This window comes from Prunus avium, chromosome 1, assembly GCF_965620075.1.
Source record: "Prunus avium chromosome 1, drPruAviu1.hap1.1, whole genome shotgun sequence".
In the NCBI taxonomy this organism is placed as follows: Eukaryota; Viridiplantae; Streptophyta; class Magnoliopsida; order Rosales; family Rosaceae; genus Prunus; species Prunus avium.
Genome location: NC_142284.1, coordinates 48,897,278 through 48,916,737, shown reverse-complemented (window position 1 = coordinate 48,916,737; position 19,460 = coordinate 48,897,278). Strand labels below are relative to the sequence as shown.

General features: G+C 37.7%; 3 protein-coding genes across 4 annotated transcripts; all 3 read right to left on the bottom strand.

Moving 5' to 3' along the window:
- Positions 1-3,030: 3,030 nt before the first annotated feature.
- Positions 3,031-6,599, bottom strand: LOC110749495 (glutamate receptor 2.7-like). Its single transcript, XM_021949606.2, has 5 exons — positions 6,284-6,599; positions 4,799-6,153; positions 4,366-4,678; positions 3,860-4,266; positions 3,031-3,715 (listed from the first exon to the last, which is right to left on the bottom strand). The coding sequence occupies exons 1-5, from the start codon at positions 6,597-6,599 to the stop codon at positions 3,185-3,187; spliced, it is 2,922 nt and encodes a 973-aa protein (XP_021805298.2). The 3' UTR covers positions 3,031-3,184.
- An 844-nt stretch (positions 6,600-7,443) lies between these two features.
- TAFII15 (TBP-associated factor II 15) lies at positions 7,444-9,642 on the bottom strand. 2 transcript variants are annotated; one of them, XM_021949538.2, is made up of 6 exons: positions 9,448-9,640; positions 9,299-9,363; positions 8,479-8,541; positions 8,141-8,198; positions 8,005-8,055; positions 7,444-7,749 (listed from the first exon to the last, which is right to left on the bottom strand). In XM_021949538.2, the coding sequence occupies exons 1-6, from the start codon at positions 9,565-9,567 to the stop codon at positions 7,669-7,671; spliced, it is 438 nt and encodes a 145-aa protein (XP_021805230.1). In that variant the 5' UTR covers positions 9,568-9,640; the 3' UTR covers positions 7,444-7,668. The 2 variants fall into 2 exon arrangements, with proteins under 2 accessions (XP_021805230.1, XP_021805231.1); XM_021949539.2 differs by lacking the exon at positions 8,479-8,541 and having other exon boundaries at positions 9,448-9,642.
- A 254-nt stretch (positions 9,643-9,896) lies between these two features.
- Positions 9,897-13,108, bottom strand: LOC110749487 (NAD(P)-binding Rossmann-fold superfamily protein). Its single transcript, XM_021949599.2, has 10 exons — positions 12,883-13,108; positions 12,293-12,410; positions 12,097-12,185; positions 11,797-11,852; positions 11,659-11,714; positions 11,332-11,425; positions 11,165-11,244; positions 10,917-10,959; positions 10,546-10,637; positions 9,897-10,248 (listed from the first exon to the last, which is right to left on the bottom strand). The coding sequence occupies exons 1-10, from the start codon at positions 12,936-12,938 to the stop codon at positions 10,072-10,074; spliced, it is 861 nt and encodes a 286-aa protein (XP_021805291.2). The 5' UTR covers positions 12,939-13,108; the 3' UTR covers positions 9,897-10,071.
- Between the last annotated feature and the right edge of the window lie 6,352 nt (positions 13,109-19,460).

The window sequence follows — 19,460 nt, the reverse complement described above, 5'->3', positions numbered from 1 at the left end:
GGTAGCACTACCATCCCCTGACCATTTGTCATCTCCGTCGCCATGTCCCACCAAAGGTACACGCTATCCGCTGTCCAATTTTCTCACTTATCATCAGTACTCACCATCTCATCTCTCATTTATTGCCACTATTAATAGGAGTGTGGAACCTTCTTCTTTTGCAGAGGCATCTTTTGATCCCAATTGGCAACAAGTCATGCATTCTGAGCTTGCTGCCTTGGATGCAAACAATACATGGACCCTCACATATTTACCTCGTGGCAAGGTCCCCATTGGTTGTCGATGGGTCTATAAATCAAACATTGATCTGATGGTTCTATTGAGCGCTATAAAGCTCGCCTAGTTACCAAAGGATATACACAGACCGAATGGCTTGATTATCATGACACTTTCTCTCCCACGGCAAAAATGATCATTGTTCGTTGTCTTCTTGCTCTTGATGCCGCCTAAAGTTAGTCTTTTCACCAACTTGACGTACACAATAATGCTTTTCTTCATGGTGACCTTCATGAAGAAATTTTCATGTCTCTGCCGCCTAGTCTTCAACGACAGGAGGAGAATTTAGTTTTTCGCCTCAACAAGTCTCTGTATGGCTTAAAGCAAGCTTCCCGTCAATGGTTTGCTAAGTTTTCTGAAGCTATACATGTCGTTGGCTACGTTCGATCCAAAGCGGATTATTCTCTTTTTACTTGCAAACAAGGCAAGTCCTTTACTGCTCTCTTGATTTATGTTGATGATATCTTGATTATAGGAAACGATATTTCTACTATCAATTCTCTCAAGCAGTTCCTCCATACTCGTTTCCGTATCAAGGATATTGGAGATCTCAAGTTCTTTTTGGGGATTGAGGTGTCCCGATCAAAGAGAGGCATTAGTATTTCACAAAGAAAGTACACACTCGAGATTCTCAAGGATAGAGGTGTTATTGGTTCTCGACCAGTGAATTTTCCCATGGAGCAAAACCTCAAACTATTAGATACAGGAGAATTGCTTCATGATCCATCCAAGTACAGAAGGTTAGTCGGTCGTCTAATTTACCTAACCATCACGAGGCCTGACATCACATATGTCGTACACGTGCTAAGTAGGTTCATGCACGAACCCCATAAGCCTCATATGGAGACTGCACTTCAAGTCCTGAGATACCTTAAGAATACTCTCGGGCAAAGACTTTTTTTCCTTTCAAAGTGACTTAAAGTTGAGTGCTTATTGTGACTCAGATTAGGCAGGTTGCCCAACCACTCGTAGGTCCACAATTGGGTATTGTGCGTTTTTCGGTAGCTCATTGATTTCTTCGAGGACGAGAAGACAGAAAAGAGTATCTCTTTCTTTCGCAGAAGCCGAATACAGAGCCATGGCCCGAGCATACTGCGAGATCTCTTGGCTGCGAAGTCTCTTGCAGGATTTGCAGCTACCACTTCTTGAACCAGTCCTGCTGCATTGCGAAAACCGTGCTACATTACATATATCAACCAATCCAGTCTTCCATGAGAGAACAAGACACATTGAAATGGACTGCCACTTCATTAGAGACAAGATACAAGACAGATTGATCATTACAGAGCATGTCTCATCTTCACAACAGATTGCCGACGTGTTTACCAAACCCTTGGGTAAAGATGCGTTCTCAATCATGTTGCACAAGTTGGGAGTTCTTGACATCCACTCTCCAACTTGAGGAGAAGTGTTGAGAATTCACAATATCCCACACAATCTGGGATTAGTTAGGAAACTTTTTCATTGTTGTAATTTGTAATTGATTATGAATTTTTACTTACCAAAGTTGTACAACTAGGTTGTAGGACTAGATTGCTTAATTGTAGGACGACCTCTGTATAAATCCAGTTGCTTGGTTAATGAGAAATTCATTTTGGCAATTATATTCTTATACCAATTTTACACAACACAGTGGTTCCTATGCTGCCTCTACGAGACCCATCCACGTTTAGCTTAAGAACCCCAATATCAGGAGGAGTCCAGGCTAACATAATCTGAACCTTACCAATTCCGGTATGAATATTAGTAGTAGCCTTTACCCAATCTTTAGCCGCATACATGATCAATTCACAAGAGTTAAAAGGCAGGGCTACTTCCTCATTAAAGATAAAATCATTCCCCCACTTCCAAATGTACTAGCAGATGAAAACAAACATCAATCTCCAAGGGATCTGAGCAAACTGTTGCGACGGTCTTGATGGAGATGGTGACTGGAAATTCTCTATTTAGTAAACTGAAGGGGGAGGGGAGATAGAGGAAGAGAGGGACAGAAAGAGAAAGAGGCTGGGAGAGAGAGGTTTGGTGGGGTGGTTTTTATTTCTTCTTTTTTTGCAGTCAAAAGTCTTATTTACCCCACAGAAATGTAACGGTATGACCACTTCGTCAATTAATAAAGAGTTTGTGGACCATTTAAATGAATAATTTAGTTAAGGGACCAAAATGCAACTCAGGTATAAGTTTGAGGACCATTTAAGTAAATAACTCAAACAATAATGATTTTAACTAATTGTGACAAAACAGAAATGCTCTTTTTGTCAACTACTTGCATATCAATACCTCCAATCTTGTGTTCGAATCTCCTGCACCTGAAATCCTATGTTTGAATCCCTACATTGACCTTCCGTTTCAATGAGGGAAAATAACTCGGAATTTAGCTAAAAGTCAGGAATTTAAAAGGAGAAATTGACAATTCCGTTGTTTGGCAACTTAAGCACGGAATTTATCAAATGATGCGTGGAAAAAATCGTGGAAATTGAGGCATCAAATTCCTGAGTTTAACCACCAAAATATGGGTCATTTCATAGTGCCATTTACAAAATTCGACATACATAAATCCAAACACTGAAATCTTTAATTGCCGGAAACTGAAATCTTCAATTGTCGGAAATTGAAATTATGGAAATCTAAATTCTGTCATTTTAGAATTTTATGTAATTTTCAATTCCTGTGTTGTTACTTGTGAGAGAATTACTTGTGAGATAAAAAATAAATAAATAAACTCATGTCTTTAAAATTAAAGTTAACTCCAACTTACATTAATTTACCTCCAACCATATAAACTATGGAGGACATAATCAACAAAATACAGATAAGCTACCTAAAATCATGGATGACTATATCATACTTATCATACATACAAATTACAATTACAATTTTGATTATTATATATTAATGGTTTCTTGAGCTCCTAGCCTTGATCAGGAGTTGTAGGTATTTCTGGGTTCTGGTAAACAGCAACAGAAACAGGTGTTCCTTGTTCACTGAAGAAAGGTGAGGCTGGACCTGTGTGGTTTGAGAGGCTTAAGGGACTTGGTTGGCCAATGCTGGAGGAGACTGGTGAGGCCTCCACAACATGACCCGAATTCTTGTTTCTGAAAGTGTGGGAGGAGAGGTCTCTTTGGAGAAAGATTCTAAGCATGACACCAATTCTTTTCCATACAGAGGTGCCTCTTGTCATTAGGATGTGTCTGTGCATAAAAAGGAAAGTGGCTACAGATATCATAAGAGCTGAGGATGAAGCCAACCCAGCAATGAGTAAGAGGCCCCAGAAGCTATTCAGGCCCAGACTTTTGGAATCAGAGAATGGTGATTTCGTATTTTCACAAGTGGCTTGTTTTCCAAACCATTTGTTGTCAATCTCCTTCATCTCGTCTCCATCGGTCATGTTTAGAATCGCCCTTGAAACATCAGGTACAAGAGCCGAACCTTTGGGGAAGACCTATATATACACACAGAAGATGTTCTTATATTGTCAGACTCTGAATCAATATGATTGATTAAGTGCTAAAAATGTGTGCTTTTGATTTATAGACTTGTGATTGTGGTTGTGGTTGTGTGTGTGAGAAAGAGAGGTAGCTCTTACAAAGGCAAAGCCATCAGTCTTAAATATTGGTCCAATGATGGTGTATTTGGAGCAATACTTTGCAATAAAAAGCCTCAAGTTTGGGGTTTCATCAACAGCAGCAGCAATGCCACCTTTTGCACTCCCTTTTGTCAAAAGGTCATCACATTCTTCTGGAGATTGATAAGCCTTAATCTTCAAATCATCAAAACCTTGTTTCAACAAAAGTTGGTAGACAAAAGAGCCCTTCGGGTAGCCCACACTCTCCTTGTTCTTTAGAAGCTGGTTTAAATCGGTAAAAGATGGCTGGAGCTCTTGGATTGTTAAGAGTGAAGTCAGACTAGCTGTGTAACTTTGAGTGAGTATGAGCACAACAAATACCCACACTATCACCACAAATCTAGCCAAGTTGCTAACCACTGCCTCCCCTGTAAATTAATTGAAGTGAAAAAAAATGATGAATGATAAAACAAACAATTGGTAATTCAACATATGCTTCTTAATAAGGGTACTATGATATTACTTACTGTGTGCAAAAACCATGGTTGAGAAGGAGAACCACAAGCCTGTTCCGACTTGATTCGAGAGAGGGCCGCGAAAATCTTCATTGATCCGATGTTCAAGAACCCAAATCACAAAACCAATGAAGATGAAAAAGCAAGAACTCGTAAGCCAGAGGTCCCATGTCAAAGGCTTCAAGAAAACCCATGCATTCTGGCTCTTGCTATCTTTTGTTAGAACTACCATTACTACCCCTGATTCCGTGTATGGCAAGGTAAAGTCCACATACAAGGACCTGTTCTCTCTGATTGTTGTGGCTGCCGCCAAAGCATCAAAGTTCTGTCAACAAATCAAAGATGTCAACAAATATTAAAGATGTCAACATTTCAATTTTGATCAGAAAATTAGGAATTCGAATTTCAATCTTGAAAAAATTAAATGAGGCTGAAATGATTTTACCCCAAGATAAACTTGATCCACCAACTGATTGTAAGTGCCAGCACTTGTACCATCAGGCTTTGCAAAGGGAATGAAGTCATAAGTTACAGCATATGGTAATTTTTCCATGACAGCATTGAAGATGTCAATGCAGTAGCCAGAAACAAGTGTTTTGTTGGTACTAGGATCACGTACCACCTTAACAAACTCAGGAGAGCCAATCTTCACAGGAACTCCCACTCTCAACTTTTTTTCGTCTGTCGGGATCTCCCAACCCTTGGGAACTGAGGTGGAATCTCCTGGCCATATGATGGGTCCCATGTTGGATTTTGAAGTTGAATATGTTCTGGTTGTGTTTGTTGAGTTCATGGATTTTTTCAAAAGTCCACTCTCTGGTGTCCAGAACCCAATTTCTCTTGCCCCATTGCCATTCACATTGACTATTTCAAAGACTGGAGATTGTAGTTGCCCATTGACAAAACTGAAGTCTCCTGCAAGGCCTTTAAACTTGGTGTTTGATAAGGATTGGAAAAGTTTCGGGCCGTTTTCAGATACCCCGAAAGTCAGAAGATCAGTTGATGAGTTGATGGAAGCATTTGTGTTTTGGAAGCTAGAGATTCTGCCAGTCCGAGTCCCATCATTCTCAACTGCCATGGCTAATGCAAAAGCAGCATCATAAGCCCAGAGAGCAAAAACATCCAATTCTACATCAATGATGGTTGGATTTTGCTGTTGGAATTGCGTTTTCCATCGAACTCTAAAATCGATAAGCTCTTCTGTTTTCGGCACACTAGTCCTCACACCCAATACACCTTGCATTGACTTGATAACTGAAGCATCAGTCGAACTTACAAGATTGGTTAACCCATTGGTCATGATCCAAACATAGCCTTCTTTCATCATTCCAATCTCTTGTGCTTTGGCAAAAAGCCTAGCCCCAAGAGACGGCGACATGTGCACAATGAAGACCCTAGTTTGCATAGTCATTAACTTGTAAAGCGCTGCTGTAAGTTGGTCGTCAGTGGCCATTGGATGTATGGCACAACGGTAGGGGACACGAGCTTGAACGTCAAGCAAAGCATCGACTAAGGATGGTACAACTCCCTCACCAAACCCGTTGTCTACATAGATGGGCACAGCTCTTCTCCACCCAAAGGCTTGAACAATAGCACTTATGGCTTTGACTTGAGAGGAATCATTCTGTGCAGCTCGGAAAAAGTATGAACTTCGAATGGAAGTGAGGGAAGGACTCGTTGCTGAAAATGAGATTATGGGAACCTTGGCTTTGTCTCCAAGATCAATTACAAAGTTGGCTTGCATTGATGATGTAGGTCCTATGATTGCTTGCACTTGAACATTCTTGATCAGGTCTAAAGCTGTGTTTCAATAGAAAACAGAAACAAAAGGCAGAGGAAGTTAAGATAATCACCTCTTTCTCAGTAGAAAACAGAAGAAAAGGCAGAGAAAGATCAAATGAAACCCAAAAGGAGAAAAAGAGAGAGACACCTGCGGCAGCTGCATCTACAACATCTTCTCTAGGGTCCCTGATGCTCAAGGCAAGCCTAGTTGTGGAGGAACCATGGGAGGCATAGAAATCTGAGAGGGCCATTTTGATGCAGCTCAACCAAACTTTTCCGGTTAGTGAATTGAGGTCATCAAGAACCACGCCAACATTCACTGGGATTACTGTTCTGTTATGTGCCATGACCAAGGAAAAATTAATGCTCAAAGAAAGAAGGAAGAAGAAAGAACCAAAGAGGTTGGTTGGTTTCCTCTTCTTCATGTTTGTATCTGTTTTGCAAGCTTCGATAATGTCATTCATTTGGAAGAAATTTTTATATAGTAGGATGGGTGACCGGATTCCTTGCTCGAAATCTCTGATTCTAACAGACGCTAAATCTTGGTGTAAGGATTTACATGATTGATTGTTTCAAACATTTTCTTATTATTCTCGATGCTCAAAAAGTAATAGTTTGTCAAGTTTGTCAACAGGCTAAACGAACTCAATCCTCTGCATGTTCTGTTTACCTTGACCCAATCAAAGTACAAATTGAAATACAATACCGTAGTCAGAGAGATGTGGTATAAAATACTCCATTCAAGCATCTAGTAGCATCAAACTGAAGCTGACATTTCGCTTAAACTATGAAGCCAGTTGGCCTGGCTCCTCTTGTAACATGAAGATCCCCCATACCCCATCAAGAACCTTGTGGGAGGGTATATGATGATGTTGACTTAGGCTTCAATCAAGTATTTGCCGTAACGGTCACAATTGTTTTTCTTTCTTCTTTTTTTCGACCAACCAATCCAGAAACTTGTCCAATTTTTTTAATTTTGGTCAATGTTTTTATAGTAAACTGCTTTATTGTTCTATTCTGTAAGTTTTCTTTCCAACTTTCTAGCTTTGTTCCGTGGTCTTCACAGTTTGAGAGACAGCGAATCATTTTTTTTTTTTTTTTAAATGCAAGCATTAATTTGCATATTTGGAGTAAGCCCTCCCCAACTAATTAGGAACGTGGGTAAGCCTTCCCCAACTAATTAGGAACGTGGGTACAAAATCTGGTCAAATTAATTACCAAGTGTTCCCCAGCAAGAGAACTTTCTAGAAGACAATTACTAAACTAATCACCTAGTAGTAGCCATTCAGTTTCTTCAAGTAGCACATGTGACAATCAAATAATCGGATATGCAGTCTTTTTACTGTATAATTCCATCGATGTACAACTTAACTACTTCATATCAAGAAATATATCTTCAGTCTGAAAAAATTGAAAGTGCATACATAAAAGCGGAAGAAAGAGTGATTGAGCATCACCTAGTCATCTAGCACCATTGCTATTAGTTATAACCCCACACAAGCTGAAAATGGAATAACAGAAATACAATTCAAATCATTCTTCTCTTGATGCAGGATCCAACCCGGTTGAAGGGCTGTCAGCGAAATATTCTTGGTGCTTCACATTAACACCGTACTGCTCAATTAAGAATAACAAGAGGAGTATATTAATACAGCGAAAGTTAACATAAGAAGAGTAAGTAAAAACAAAACCCGCTTGACATTGCACACAAATTATAGGTGGATTCTAGAGAATCTCAATTAGAGACCAGGCCATTCAGCAAACATTTGGTTAGTCCAAAACTGACCAGAACCTTTATCAATATTAGATAATTCCATTGATTCCAGACTTATGCAAACATACGACTCAAATAACTAAAATCTTGGTTACCTCACGTAACGCCCTTGAAAGGTCTTCCATCGTCAATATGAGGCGCTTATCCTGTTTCAAAATCAAAGTTAAGTTAAGACTAGCCATAATTAAGCAGAATATAAAACACAGCTCACCGGGAAAACTATTAGAGTACCTTTTGTTGTTTGTCCCTTTTGTCTTTGACTACAGAAGCTTGTCTTGCTTTGCATTGCCTGTTAAGAGGCATGAGCATGTAAATATCTTTTCCACTAGTAATAGCTTAGACACTGGCTAACTACAAGTGCAACAACCAAGTTGTGTAGCTAAATAATTTTGGACCAACAACAGAACATATGAGTGTAGTTACATATTTCTCGTCTAACATTTGAGAGATCAAAAATTTAATAGTCTTCAATTATATATCCTAACTCAGGAAAAAAATTTAGTCTTTACACATGTGCCTCCCTGTGAACTTGTGTCATGAACCAATAGGAGAAAAATTTAGTGGCTTACTGAAGAGCATCAGTTGCAACCTCAGAAACAAACTTTTGTGTGGCAACAGCTACCAGCCTAATTCTGCGAATAGAGTGAAAAAAAATATATATATATTCAACATACTTATATGCAGAAAAATACATCCAATTCATGTTTCAAAATATAAATAAATTTAGTAGCATTTTGCCACTGTCGGCTCAAAAGAAAGTTACAACAAAAGCTCCTCTACAACAATGATTGTAATCTAAGTCAAAAGGCATAAAATTTTAAGCATCAAACAGAAAACAGTAACTTCTTCTTAACATCCATTTAGCACAAATCTGAAACAGCTAATGGGAATAAAAGCCAGAAAGCAAAAGAGAAGATAGATACCCAAAATGAAAGAAGGAAAAGATCCCAGATAAAAAAAGAGCGAGTACTACCATACACTTAACAGACTCTGCCTACGCCTAAATGCCTGTCCTTCACAAGCCCATACAACTTTACCCAGACTAGTCAAACCTTGATTAGCAAGTTTCGTGTACTTGAACAATCAATAAACAAAAAAGCATATTCAATTTTCTATTTCACTGCCACAGCACTAAATTAACCAACAAATAGTGAGAAATTTCAAGCTCTAGGTATATGCTCGCTCCGAAAATGGTTGAAGATGAATTGATTTAAACTAAACAAATCAAAAGGCAGGCCCTTCTCTGCAGCAGGAAAATAAGTAAAATCTTGACTAAGCCTAAACCTAACAGATACTGATGGCTCAGCTTAGCTCATCGTAAAATCTTCCCCAAAAATTGGAAATTAAAAGCAAAATTAACTTAAACAGAAAACAAGAAAAAGTACCTACAATCGAACGTCGGGGCATTGAAAGCCGCTTTTGGCCAAGTAGTGCTCCACAAGTTCGTCGGGTATCTGAAAGACGAAAAATCACGATTTGGATTTGATTTGATATGATCGGAATTTGAATGAAATGAAATTGATGGAATTAAGTATTACAGTGGGGGTGTAGTCCATTAAGGAAGCAAGAAATTCGGTGAGGGCCGCGTCGTCATCGTGCCTGCTGCCTTCGCTCGATTGCTGGTTCTGGTTCTGGTTCTGGTTTTGGTTATGGTTCATCTTCTCTCTCTCAGAAATACGATCTCGGTTTGAGACTCGCGCTGTGCTTTGCAGATTTATCGACTTAATTTTTGCTTTGAAGTATTTTTATTTATTTTCACCCGGGTCGGGTTATATCTTTTTCCCGAATTCATTTAGGCCCATTAGAGTTTTGGGCCTACAACCAATGGCCCAAATAGCGATTAAGCACTAATACCACCAAGCAACTCTTTGAAAGAACACAACTGCCATTTTAATCTCAGGTTGCAAGGGACCTTGATATTCATTGAAACATAAGGGATGAAAAAGTCAGTGTCATCCCCTTCCAGTCAAACTTTTAACAGAACAACTTGGGAAGAATTATTGAACTATAGTGAATCTTTGGTTTTAACAAATTTATTAATGATTGCATCAGAAAGGTGGGGTGAAAAAACGGATACAATGTTCATGAGAAAGAATCTTTGACAGCTTTACATCACACTCTGTTGAAAGAACAAAACAAAAAACGGAAGGGATTTAACGCGTCTACTTCGACTTCTGGTTGTAACGCTGAATTCCATAGACATCTACAATCCCAGGAGGGAAGACGGGATCAGTAGCTGCTCTAACTGCAACGTTTGCCACTGCTGTAGCATTCACTGGAGGAGTAAAGAGAGGCCCAACAAGTGGCAGCTGGTTCAGAGGTCTTGTGTGTTGGAACAACTGCCAGTAAATTCAATATGAATTAGTTGATATAACTTTTCACAATCAAAAAGAAATGAATGTGAATCAGTTTATAACATGGGGTTTCTTAACCTGAGAGTATCTCTGTTCAAGAAAAAAAGGGGCCAAAAAACCTTGTTTGGGACTAGTAGAAATCGGCTGAGAGAGATGATTACGATAAGTTTCTGGATATTTTATATCATGTTCCCCTTTTCGTTAAAATCTTGCTAAGTCAGGTTTCAGGCGAAATATAAATGGGGAACTACATGTGGAATATATGAAGAACTAGCACTTTACCATCTCCAGTGGAGAACCGATTACTCCGAGAGGTAACTTTACGCTCCCAACGCTTCGAGTCCCATAAATAAATCCAGGCCTCAAAATCACTCCTGAAAAGCGCAAGTAAAATTTCATGTAATAGAAGATTCCATTATTATACAAAACATAAATGGTCCCTATAACTAATACTCTAGTCACCCGTGATTGGTTTCAAGAAACATAGTAAATTAATGTTTTTAAGAAGATATTGATTGAAATTAGAGGGACAAGATATGTAACAAATTGTTAAATTTCCAGGCAAGTTTATTAATCTCTCAGATCTTAGCCATTTATCTGATAAATGAACAGCTAGGTATAAGATGTTCATCTGACAGAGTAAGAAAGCTCACCTCCATAAGGGAATTTGGTTAGTAGCTCTGTTTCTGCAGCTCTCTATATTGAACAAGATGCAGCAAAGGAATTTGTGTCAGATAACATTAAAAACATCAAAAATTGTTCCCAGCAAAAATACTAGAGCATGGTGAAATGGGTACTAGTAAAAGACAAACATTTATTAAGAAAAGAGTCCCAGCATTAAAATGTCTCGTACAAGTAAACTTAAACAAAGCAAATAGGTTGCTATCATTTAGTATGGTACCTTCCCCTCATAATATCCTCGCAGTAAGTAATTTACCACACCAAAATCAGCAGCAGAGACATACACAAATCGTTTCACACCTGCAGGATCAACGGCAATAGTTTAATAGAGGTACTAAGGAAGTTGCCAATAGAAAAATGAAATTTGAAACATATATGAATATATACCTTGTTCAGAAGCAGCTCTAATTGCATTTATATTAGCAGTCCCATTAATCTTATACATGTAAGAATTGGAGCCAAACCCACCAACACAGGATATCTAGGACAAGAAAACTCATTAGGAAGACAAATCAAAAATATCACCCAGGAAAGAAAGCTAAGTGGCAGGATAAGTAAGAGAGAGTTCTATACAATAAGCACATTTTGAACTACAAATGGAAGGAGGGAAACAATACATTACATGGATAGAGAAAGTGTCAGTGTGTGCATGTGCCTTTGCTACGTATTGGCTAATGACAGTCAAGTAAAACAGAGCATGAAGAGAATGCATACAACAGACGTGACACCATCGAGAGCATCCTTCAATGACTCAGGTGATAGAAGGTTTCCTGGAAAAGGAAAAAAAATTTAAGAAACTGCTACCCAAAAAAGAGTGAGGTCATCAAGAAAAGACTACACAAGAAAGCAAACCTTTATGCCAGGTCACATTGTTGGCCCATGGATCATGTAATGATGACCTACCAGACCTGAGAAGGAAAATAAGAAAGCATTAGGAATAAGATGGTATTCAATCAAACAGAATAATCAAATATATGGAGATAGAAGTGTAGTATTTTCCTCTTAGTAAATAGGCAGCTACAGAATTATTATTCCCTTCTTATATAGAAAGCATTCAGATCGGCTACAAGCCTAAACTGATCAACGCTGATGAATAATTCCTAAGCATCAATAGGTGAAGCAACTTAACAATTATATAGAGAAAAGTCATACCTGCTAAGGCTGGCAACAGACAATCCACGATCTAATGCCTCTCTACAAACATGTGAGCCAACAAATCCATTTCCACCCAACACAAGCAACTGAATTAAGAATCATACAAGTTAAAGAAAATATAATGGCTCAGAGATGGATAAAACGAAAATATAGACGGAATAACAGTTCGATAGTCTTCACAACAAGATAGTACCTTCTCTGTTGGAGGAGGGGGAATGTTTACAGTCTCTGCTTCCTCAACTTTGAAGGGTTCATCAACCTTACTAGAGTCTGTTGAGAGATACCTCCCATTCCTGGGTGCATCCATTATACTGAATTTACAGAAATGAGATATTTGAAAAACACAATACAGGAAATAATCATTGTTAGAATCCTACTAGATTCTGGAAACAAATACATTCCAAAGAAAAATAAACATTAAAAAATATCAAGGAAACATTAGCTTGTCAATTTCCACCCACAAATTCAACAATGTAGGAGAACCCGTGGCAGTAAATAATACGAAAACAGTAAAGCGTATCCATGAACCCAGATAATAAATTATTGTCAAGCAAACCCAAAAACTGAATTTAAAAATGAAACTTAATACTCTAAGATCCCAATCAATCTGTTTAGGGTTTTCCATTATTTTCCCACTCTCTCTCGACAGCCAAACATGGCATTACAATATTCGCGAAACAAAAACATCAATACCCAAAAGAATCACATTTCAAAGACCAAAATACAATACAGAAGAAACTGAGTATGGATTCAAAGCAAAGAGAAATAGAAATCAAAACATACAAGAGCCTGGGAAGTGATGATCTTGAATGGATCAACCGCGACACGACCGTCCTCATTTTGAAATTCGCTTTCCAGAGTCTCTCTCGCTTTTTCTAGGGTTCCTTCAAGTTCAGTTTCTGGGAGAATGCCTGGAGCACAAGTAATCGGAGAGTCTAGCTCCTTCTTGCAGAGGACGGGTTTGGTTTAGAGAGAGTGAGAGCTTAAGAGAAACAGAACACATGGCGCGTAATGGTGGAGACAAGTGGTTCGTTAAAGGCCTAGGGACGTTGCAAAGGGACAAGTCTAGCGTGTTAATCTAGCACACCGCAAAAGCTGTGTTTCACGTTTCATAAATGACGTGGCTCTTTTTTATTTGACAAAATAACAATAGTTCTTTTTGCGTCCTTGCATTCGAAATCGATCCTCATTTTCGTACATTTGAGTAATTTAGAATAGGCTTATTTACTGTAGTGTCCCCTAAGAGCACTTCCATCCATTTATCATGGCAAAGGTCAATGAGCAAAGGGCAAAGGGAGGTAAGGGCTATTACTATTCACGTGAATAGTGGCAGCCCTTATAAAAGGCTTGTGGTGTTTCCACCCATTGTCATGGCAACCACTATTCACATGAGATATGATGAGAGGAATTTGTATAGAGTTTTGGTGTGGGAAGTGAAAAATATGATTGAGTATTTATTTTTTTTTAAATTCTGAAAATTTTTAGTTTTTATTTTAAATTTTTTAAAGATTTTTTAAAAAAAATTTGGTTGCTGACGTCATCGCTTACATCAACAAACCCAAGCTAGAGCAAGGACTAGTTTTGCCTAAGGGCCAGCCCAAGCTTGTAGAGCCCACCAACTACCCTGGCAACATTTATCCGCTGGAAGCCCTTTTTAGGCCTAGGGCCCTCCTTGCTCAGGCAAAAGGTAGAGCGGTGGAACTGCCCTAAAACTATGGTCAAGTCTCACTTTGCCCCCTAGAAGTTAAAGTGAGCCACTTTACCACCAAAGTTTAATGTCTCATGTTGCCCCTTATCGTCAACTTCATCGAAAAATCTATTTCTTTTGATGATGTGGCAGGAGTATATTTATAATTTCATAACACGTGGATCATTTATCCACCAATATGAGTGACATGGCAAAGAAAATATCGTTTTTTTCTTCTTCTAATTTGTGAATTTCTACTGCAGTTTTGATTTTGAAGTTTAATATACTCATTGTTGAAATTTAAGGAACTTTGACTCCATTAAAATTTTCGACCAAATTAGGAGATGTGAAGTGTCTTCAACATATGTCCCTTATATATGCTAATTTCGTCAAATAATTGAATAAATCAACAACTAATGAACTAAGTTGGTCTATGCTTGAGTTATAGGAACGAAATTTGACCTGCCTTCTTTGATCTCTTGTATGTATGGGTAAATTTTGGGAACACATTTCACCAACCTATTATGAGGCGTCACGTGGACAATGGGAATATTCCTTAGGTCAACAATTGTCTATGTTGCACGGATACGGATACGGGGATACGGGAACGCGACACGGCGACACGGAAAATCTCAAAAAAGTAGGACACGAACACGGCTAGGACACGGCAATTAAAATAATAATTAATTCTCAATATTTCAAGACAGAGAAACAAGACTTTTATTAAAAATAAAAAACCAAATACATATAAAATCATACAAAGATACAAAACACATCAAAACAGAGAAACAAAATAAAACATGGTTCACATTCATTATGTCTAATAGTCTAATACCCAATTAATAAAACAAATTCAAATATACTCAACAACTAATAACAAGACTTTTATTAAAAATAAAAAAAGCTCCAAATAGATACAATCTTACAAAATACCCACACACAAAAAACACAATAGAGAAACAAAATTAAAAATCTGTGAAGCCTAACCTGAATTTGCAAGAAGGAATCGTCCTTCTTGGTCACGATTTGCAAGAAAGAATCGTCCTTCTTGTTGTGTTTCTCTTCAAAAAAAAATAGATGAAATAATCTTCACCTCACCACCAAATTCAACTCTTCTACTGCTGTGAAGAGGGAGATAATAAAAGAAAATAGAGATAGATAACATAAAAAAAGAATTTGAAAACAAAGGGAAAAATGTGGGATTCATTTAGGTTTTAAAAAGTCTTTTTCCACTTTTAACCCATCTTTCTAAAAATATTTCAAATCAGTCCACTAAAGTTTCAAAAATCACGTTTAGACCCCAACTTTTATTTTCAAAATTTCAATCTGGTCTCTGCCGTGTCTTGACCGTGTCCCAGCCGTTGACCGTGTCCAACGCGTGTCGGAGCCGTGTCGGAGCCGTGTCGGCGTGTCGGCGTGTCCGACACTCCGACACTCCAGCAGTTTGGAGTGTCGGTGCAACATAGACAATTGTGCTCCATTTAATTGGTCAATTGTTTATACTTAAAATAGAGATATTACCATAAATTAGGGATTTGATCTTCATTAAATATCTCTGATTGATCCAATCTCTCCATTTAAGGGAGAGAATAATTCCCTTCCATATGAGAATTATTCTTTGAAAAACCCTAGAAGGCAAGATCACTATAAATACATGGCTACATCACACATACAAGGTAATCTGAATTTTACCCCAGAAATTCACTCTCTCTCATGCCATTCTCTCCCATATCCTTCACGGCTCCGACCACCCGGCTCTCCCCATGAGAGAAGACCTCCATCTTTTCCATTACTTTATCGTATTTTTCTCAAGTTCCAATTAACTAACTTAGACATCGAAGGGCATTTGTCCCACACCCCCCAAGTGTGGTCTATTTACTCATGTCTTTTTCATATGGATCGAGGAAGAGGAGAGAAAAGGAAGCTCGAATGGTGTAGAATCAACCCGCAAATATTCCCCGTGCGGAAATTTGCTCAAACATAAACAAACCTAATCATCAATAGTCAATATTGCCAAGAAAGAAGAAAGAAAAAAACATATTTGATGTGTATCTATCTATGAGTCATTCTATACTGAGGGCCATTAATCCAACGGCTATTCAATTTGATCCAACAGTTAAAAAATAAAGATCATATATAAGGCCCTAATTGTAAAATTCTTGATCTATCTATCTAGTATAAGCTTCAATGCTTGCATGGCCCAAAATATAGCCGAAAATAGATGGGATCTAAAAGGTCCAAAGCTCCTTCCCTTCTCTAGATGGGTCAAGTATAAGTTCTTCTTAAGCCTGGACAATGAAATTTTATGGCCCAAAACCTTATTAGGTTGGTCTATCCTGGGCCTAGCTAAATTTGGATTTTGCTCAAGCAGATATGGGCTGAACATTAGGCCCAATCTTTCTTTCAAAGTGATCGAGAGTAACAAAGCAGCCTAATTTTTTTTTTTTTAACAAATCAAATATTTTGAGATTACTTTACTGTCAATGAGGAAGATCGAACTCAGGTGCAAGGGGCGGACACAAACACCTTGGCCAACTGGACTAAAGGAGATGTCAAAAAATCTTGTATAGGAGCCGTCTGATTCATTAGGCACTGTCAAATCAGCATGATCTGATAAAATTTAGTCCAAATCATGAAGATCTTATTAGCTCAGAGAGAAGGAAACTAGATTTGCTATATATATATATATATTCCTCTATCTGTTGTAAATCCAATTGTTCAACTGGCAATGGCATACATGAATCCAGAAAAGTGGATTTAATGTTTGATACTCCAAGTGAATCTGTGTGTGCCTAATTAACTTTGTCCAATTTCCAGAAGGAATATGTGAAGGCCTCTCTCTCAGTGGCCTCCTCCATTTCCCATTATGGATGTTGACTCTTGTGTGAGAATAATTAAAAACAAAACAAAACACCCTGGAACTGTAACAACTGATCTTTTGTGAATTCCAAAGGCCAACACAAAGTGGGTTGGATTCCAAGTTGAAATCAGATCAGAATAATTAAGAAAAACAGAATGTTGGATTTGCATTTGAATTTGAATTTGAATCGCAGCAGCTTCGATATGGGGGCAGATTTTGAAAGGCTTTGTTCCATCATGTAGTTTTCATACCAATTTGCATATATATATATATATATAGCATGTAAGATTTGGTGAAAGGGAAGAAACTTTATCCGAATATAAACCAAAGGGTCCCTTGGAAATGTGCTGGTTTTATATGCGCATATAAATGAGAAAACGACTTAAATCTGTCCCATTAGTCTTTACACTGAAGCAATCACTCTCCATTTGGCTCATTGTCTAATAAGTTTCCTTGCCCCTAATTAAATTGGCAATACATATGAGATGAGTATGAGAATATATGCAGCACTTAGGGCATTTTAGGACTCACTGCTCCAATTTAAGATTTGGTACGCATCTAACGTCTACGTCAAACAAATATTTATGCTATCATATTATGAATTTAAACAGCGTAACTTGATCAGCTATGTATATTCACGGTCTGACGATATAAGTATATTATCAGACATTTTGGCGAAGAAAAGAAAACATTAGCCCAGAAAGTAATATATATGTTTGTTTAATATATATGTTTGTTTTGGTGCATTGTATATATGAGCTAGTACTAGTGCTGGCTCCCTTATCTAAACCAAAAGAAGAAGCATATATTAAAAGGGTCTATAAAAACGTCACACAAAAAAAGCCCACTCAAGTAGTGGGAACAAAGTGCCCCTCTTTCTCCCTATTTTCTATGTTGCGGCAGAAGATTCCAACACTAACCCTCACCATGGTTTCTTTTCTTCTTCTTTTTTTCCGTTAATTAGATTAGTATGGACGCTAACCTTTAATTAAAATAAATAAATTCTGGGTTAAGTAATATCTCCTATTTAGTACAAGTACTCTGTCCTATAATATGATAATATTATATTACAAATCATTCTAGCAATCTCTTCATATATACTTAATTAAATCGATAGGATATGATTCGCCTCTTCTAGCTATGTGGAGTTTAATTGATTGTTAGAACTAATCATCACTTATTATTATTAAATACATTTAAGGAGAAACACTAACTGGTGCTGCACCCAAAATAGAAGTTTTTTCTTTTCTTTTCATGAATACATATGAAGATCAATCGTGTCCGGTAATAATTTCCGAAGGTACAAATTAAATTTAAAAAAAAAAATAATAATTAAGTGGTTAATAATGATTAACTTACTTGGAAAAGTAAGATTAAGTACAAAAGTTGAATGGATCTGATAAATTATCTGATTGAGTTGTGTGACACTACTACTAGTACTAGTACTGAACTCAAAAGAATCCCCAGGTTAACTGTGGAGAGGAGAATTTCAACTCCAAGTGGCTTTCCTTTGAGTGACAGAAAGAGAATATCTATTGATTGACGTGTCGAAGTAAAACAGAAGCATCAAAGTGGATTCAAATCGTGTATGAATGCATTAGGGTTAGTTAATTACCAATGGCTTTTGATTTTAGGCCTTTATTCATGAAACTAATCAACAGTGTTAGAATATGGAATCTGTACCATGTCATATAGAAATGAGAAAGAATTATGTTAATACACTACTTCAAAGCATTGATTAAGGTTAACATGGAACATAAGCAACCTGCAGCAAACGTAAAGCATGTCGATCGGTAGGGTAGGTGTCGTGATGAAGTTAATAAAGTTCATGTTTTAAGCAGAAATTTCAGGGGAAAAAGTTCGTGTTTTGCACTGTAGAGCCCTTTGACACAACTTTTATAAAGCACTCACAAAATACGATTTATGTTAATTTCCCAGAAAAAAAAACATAAATATACAAAGGTATTTCCCTTTTTATACTTGTATTGTATGTCTTCTAGCTATGTGTAAAAAGAACTATTAATAAAAGGGACGCTCCCCTCCCCACATACATATATGGATCCATGAAAGATCTTTAAAGATGATAAAACCCTAGTTGCATAAGTTGCATACAACAATCATGTCTTCCTATACGAATCAATCAACTGCAAAATTATATAATCTCTCACTCTTACTAATACACAAAAACTATCATACCATGAGAAGATCATAAGGTAGTATTTAGTAACCGAAAAATGAAAACATTTTGTTTGGTAACCGGGTGTAGCTAGGGTTTTGAGATGAAACACAATTGGTGTCATTATTAGTCTCACGTACAAAAAATAAATGTGACAAAAGAGGGATTTTCGAACTTGAGACCTCTTAGGATATGGATACACATAGATAGAATGGTGTAGGAGGCAGAGATAGTGATAGATGGGAAAACGAAGAGGCAAATGCCGGAGGCAATGGGACCTGCTGGGTGAAGAGGGTTGGAAAGCAAAGCATAAAGTGGTGGCAAGCAAAGCATAAAGAGGTGGCTGCGATCATAGCTGATGCTGACAGAGGTGGGGATCTATTATAATGGCAAAGCACCAAAAAAGTCGTACTCTCCACCCCTCCCCCCCCCCCCGGGCAAAACAATTTCCCCCGATGTTCCCTGGCCCCATTTGCCCCTATAGTCACAATCTTTATCTACCTCAGCTGCTTGCCCATCTAATTCTCTACTTGAACACGGAATTTGATCCAATTATTTCTGATTCCATGCAAATTGACCTAATTAGGTCAATCCAAATCTCCAATTAACACTTGCATAATCCTACTATTAGTAAAAGC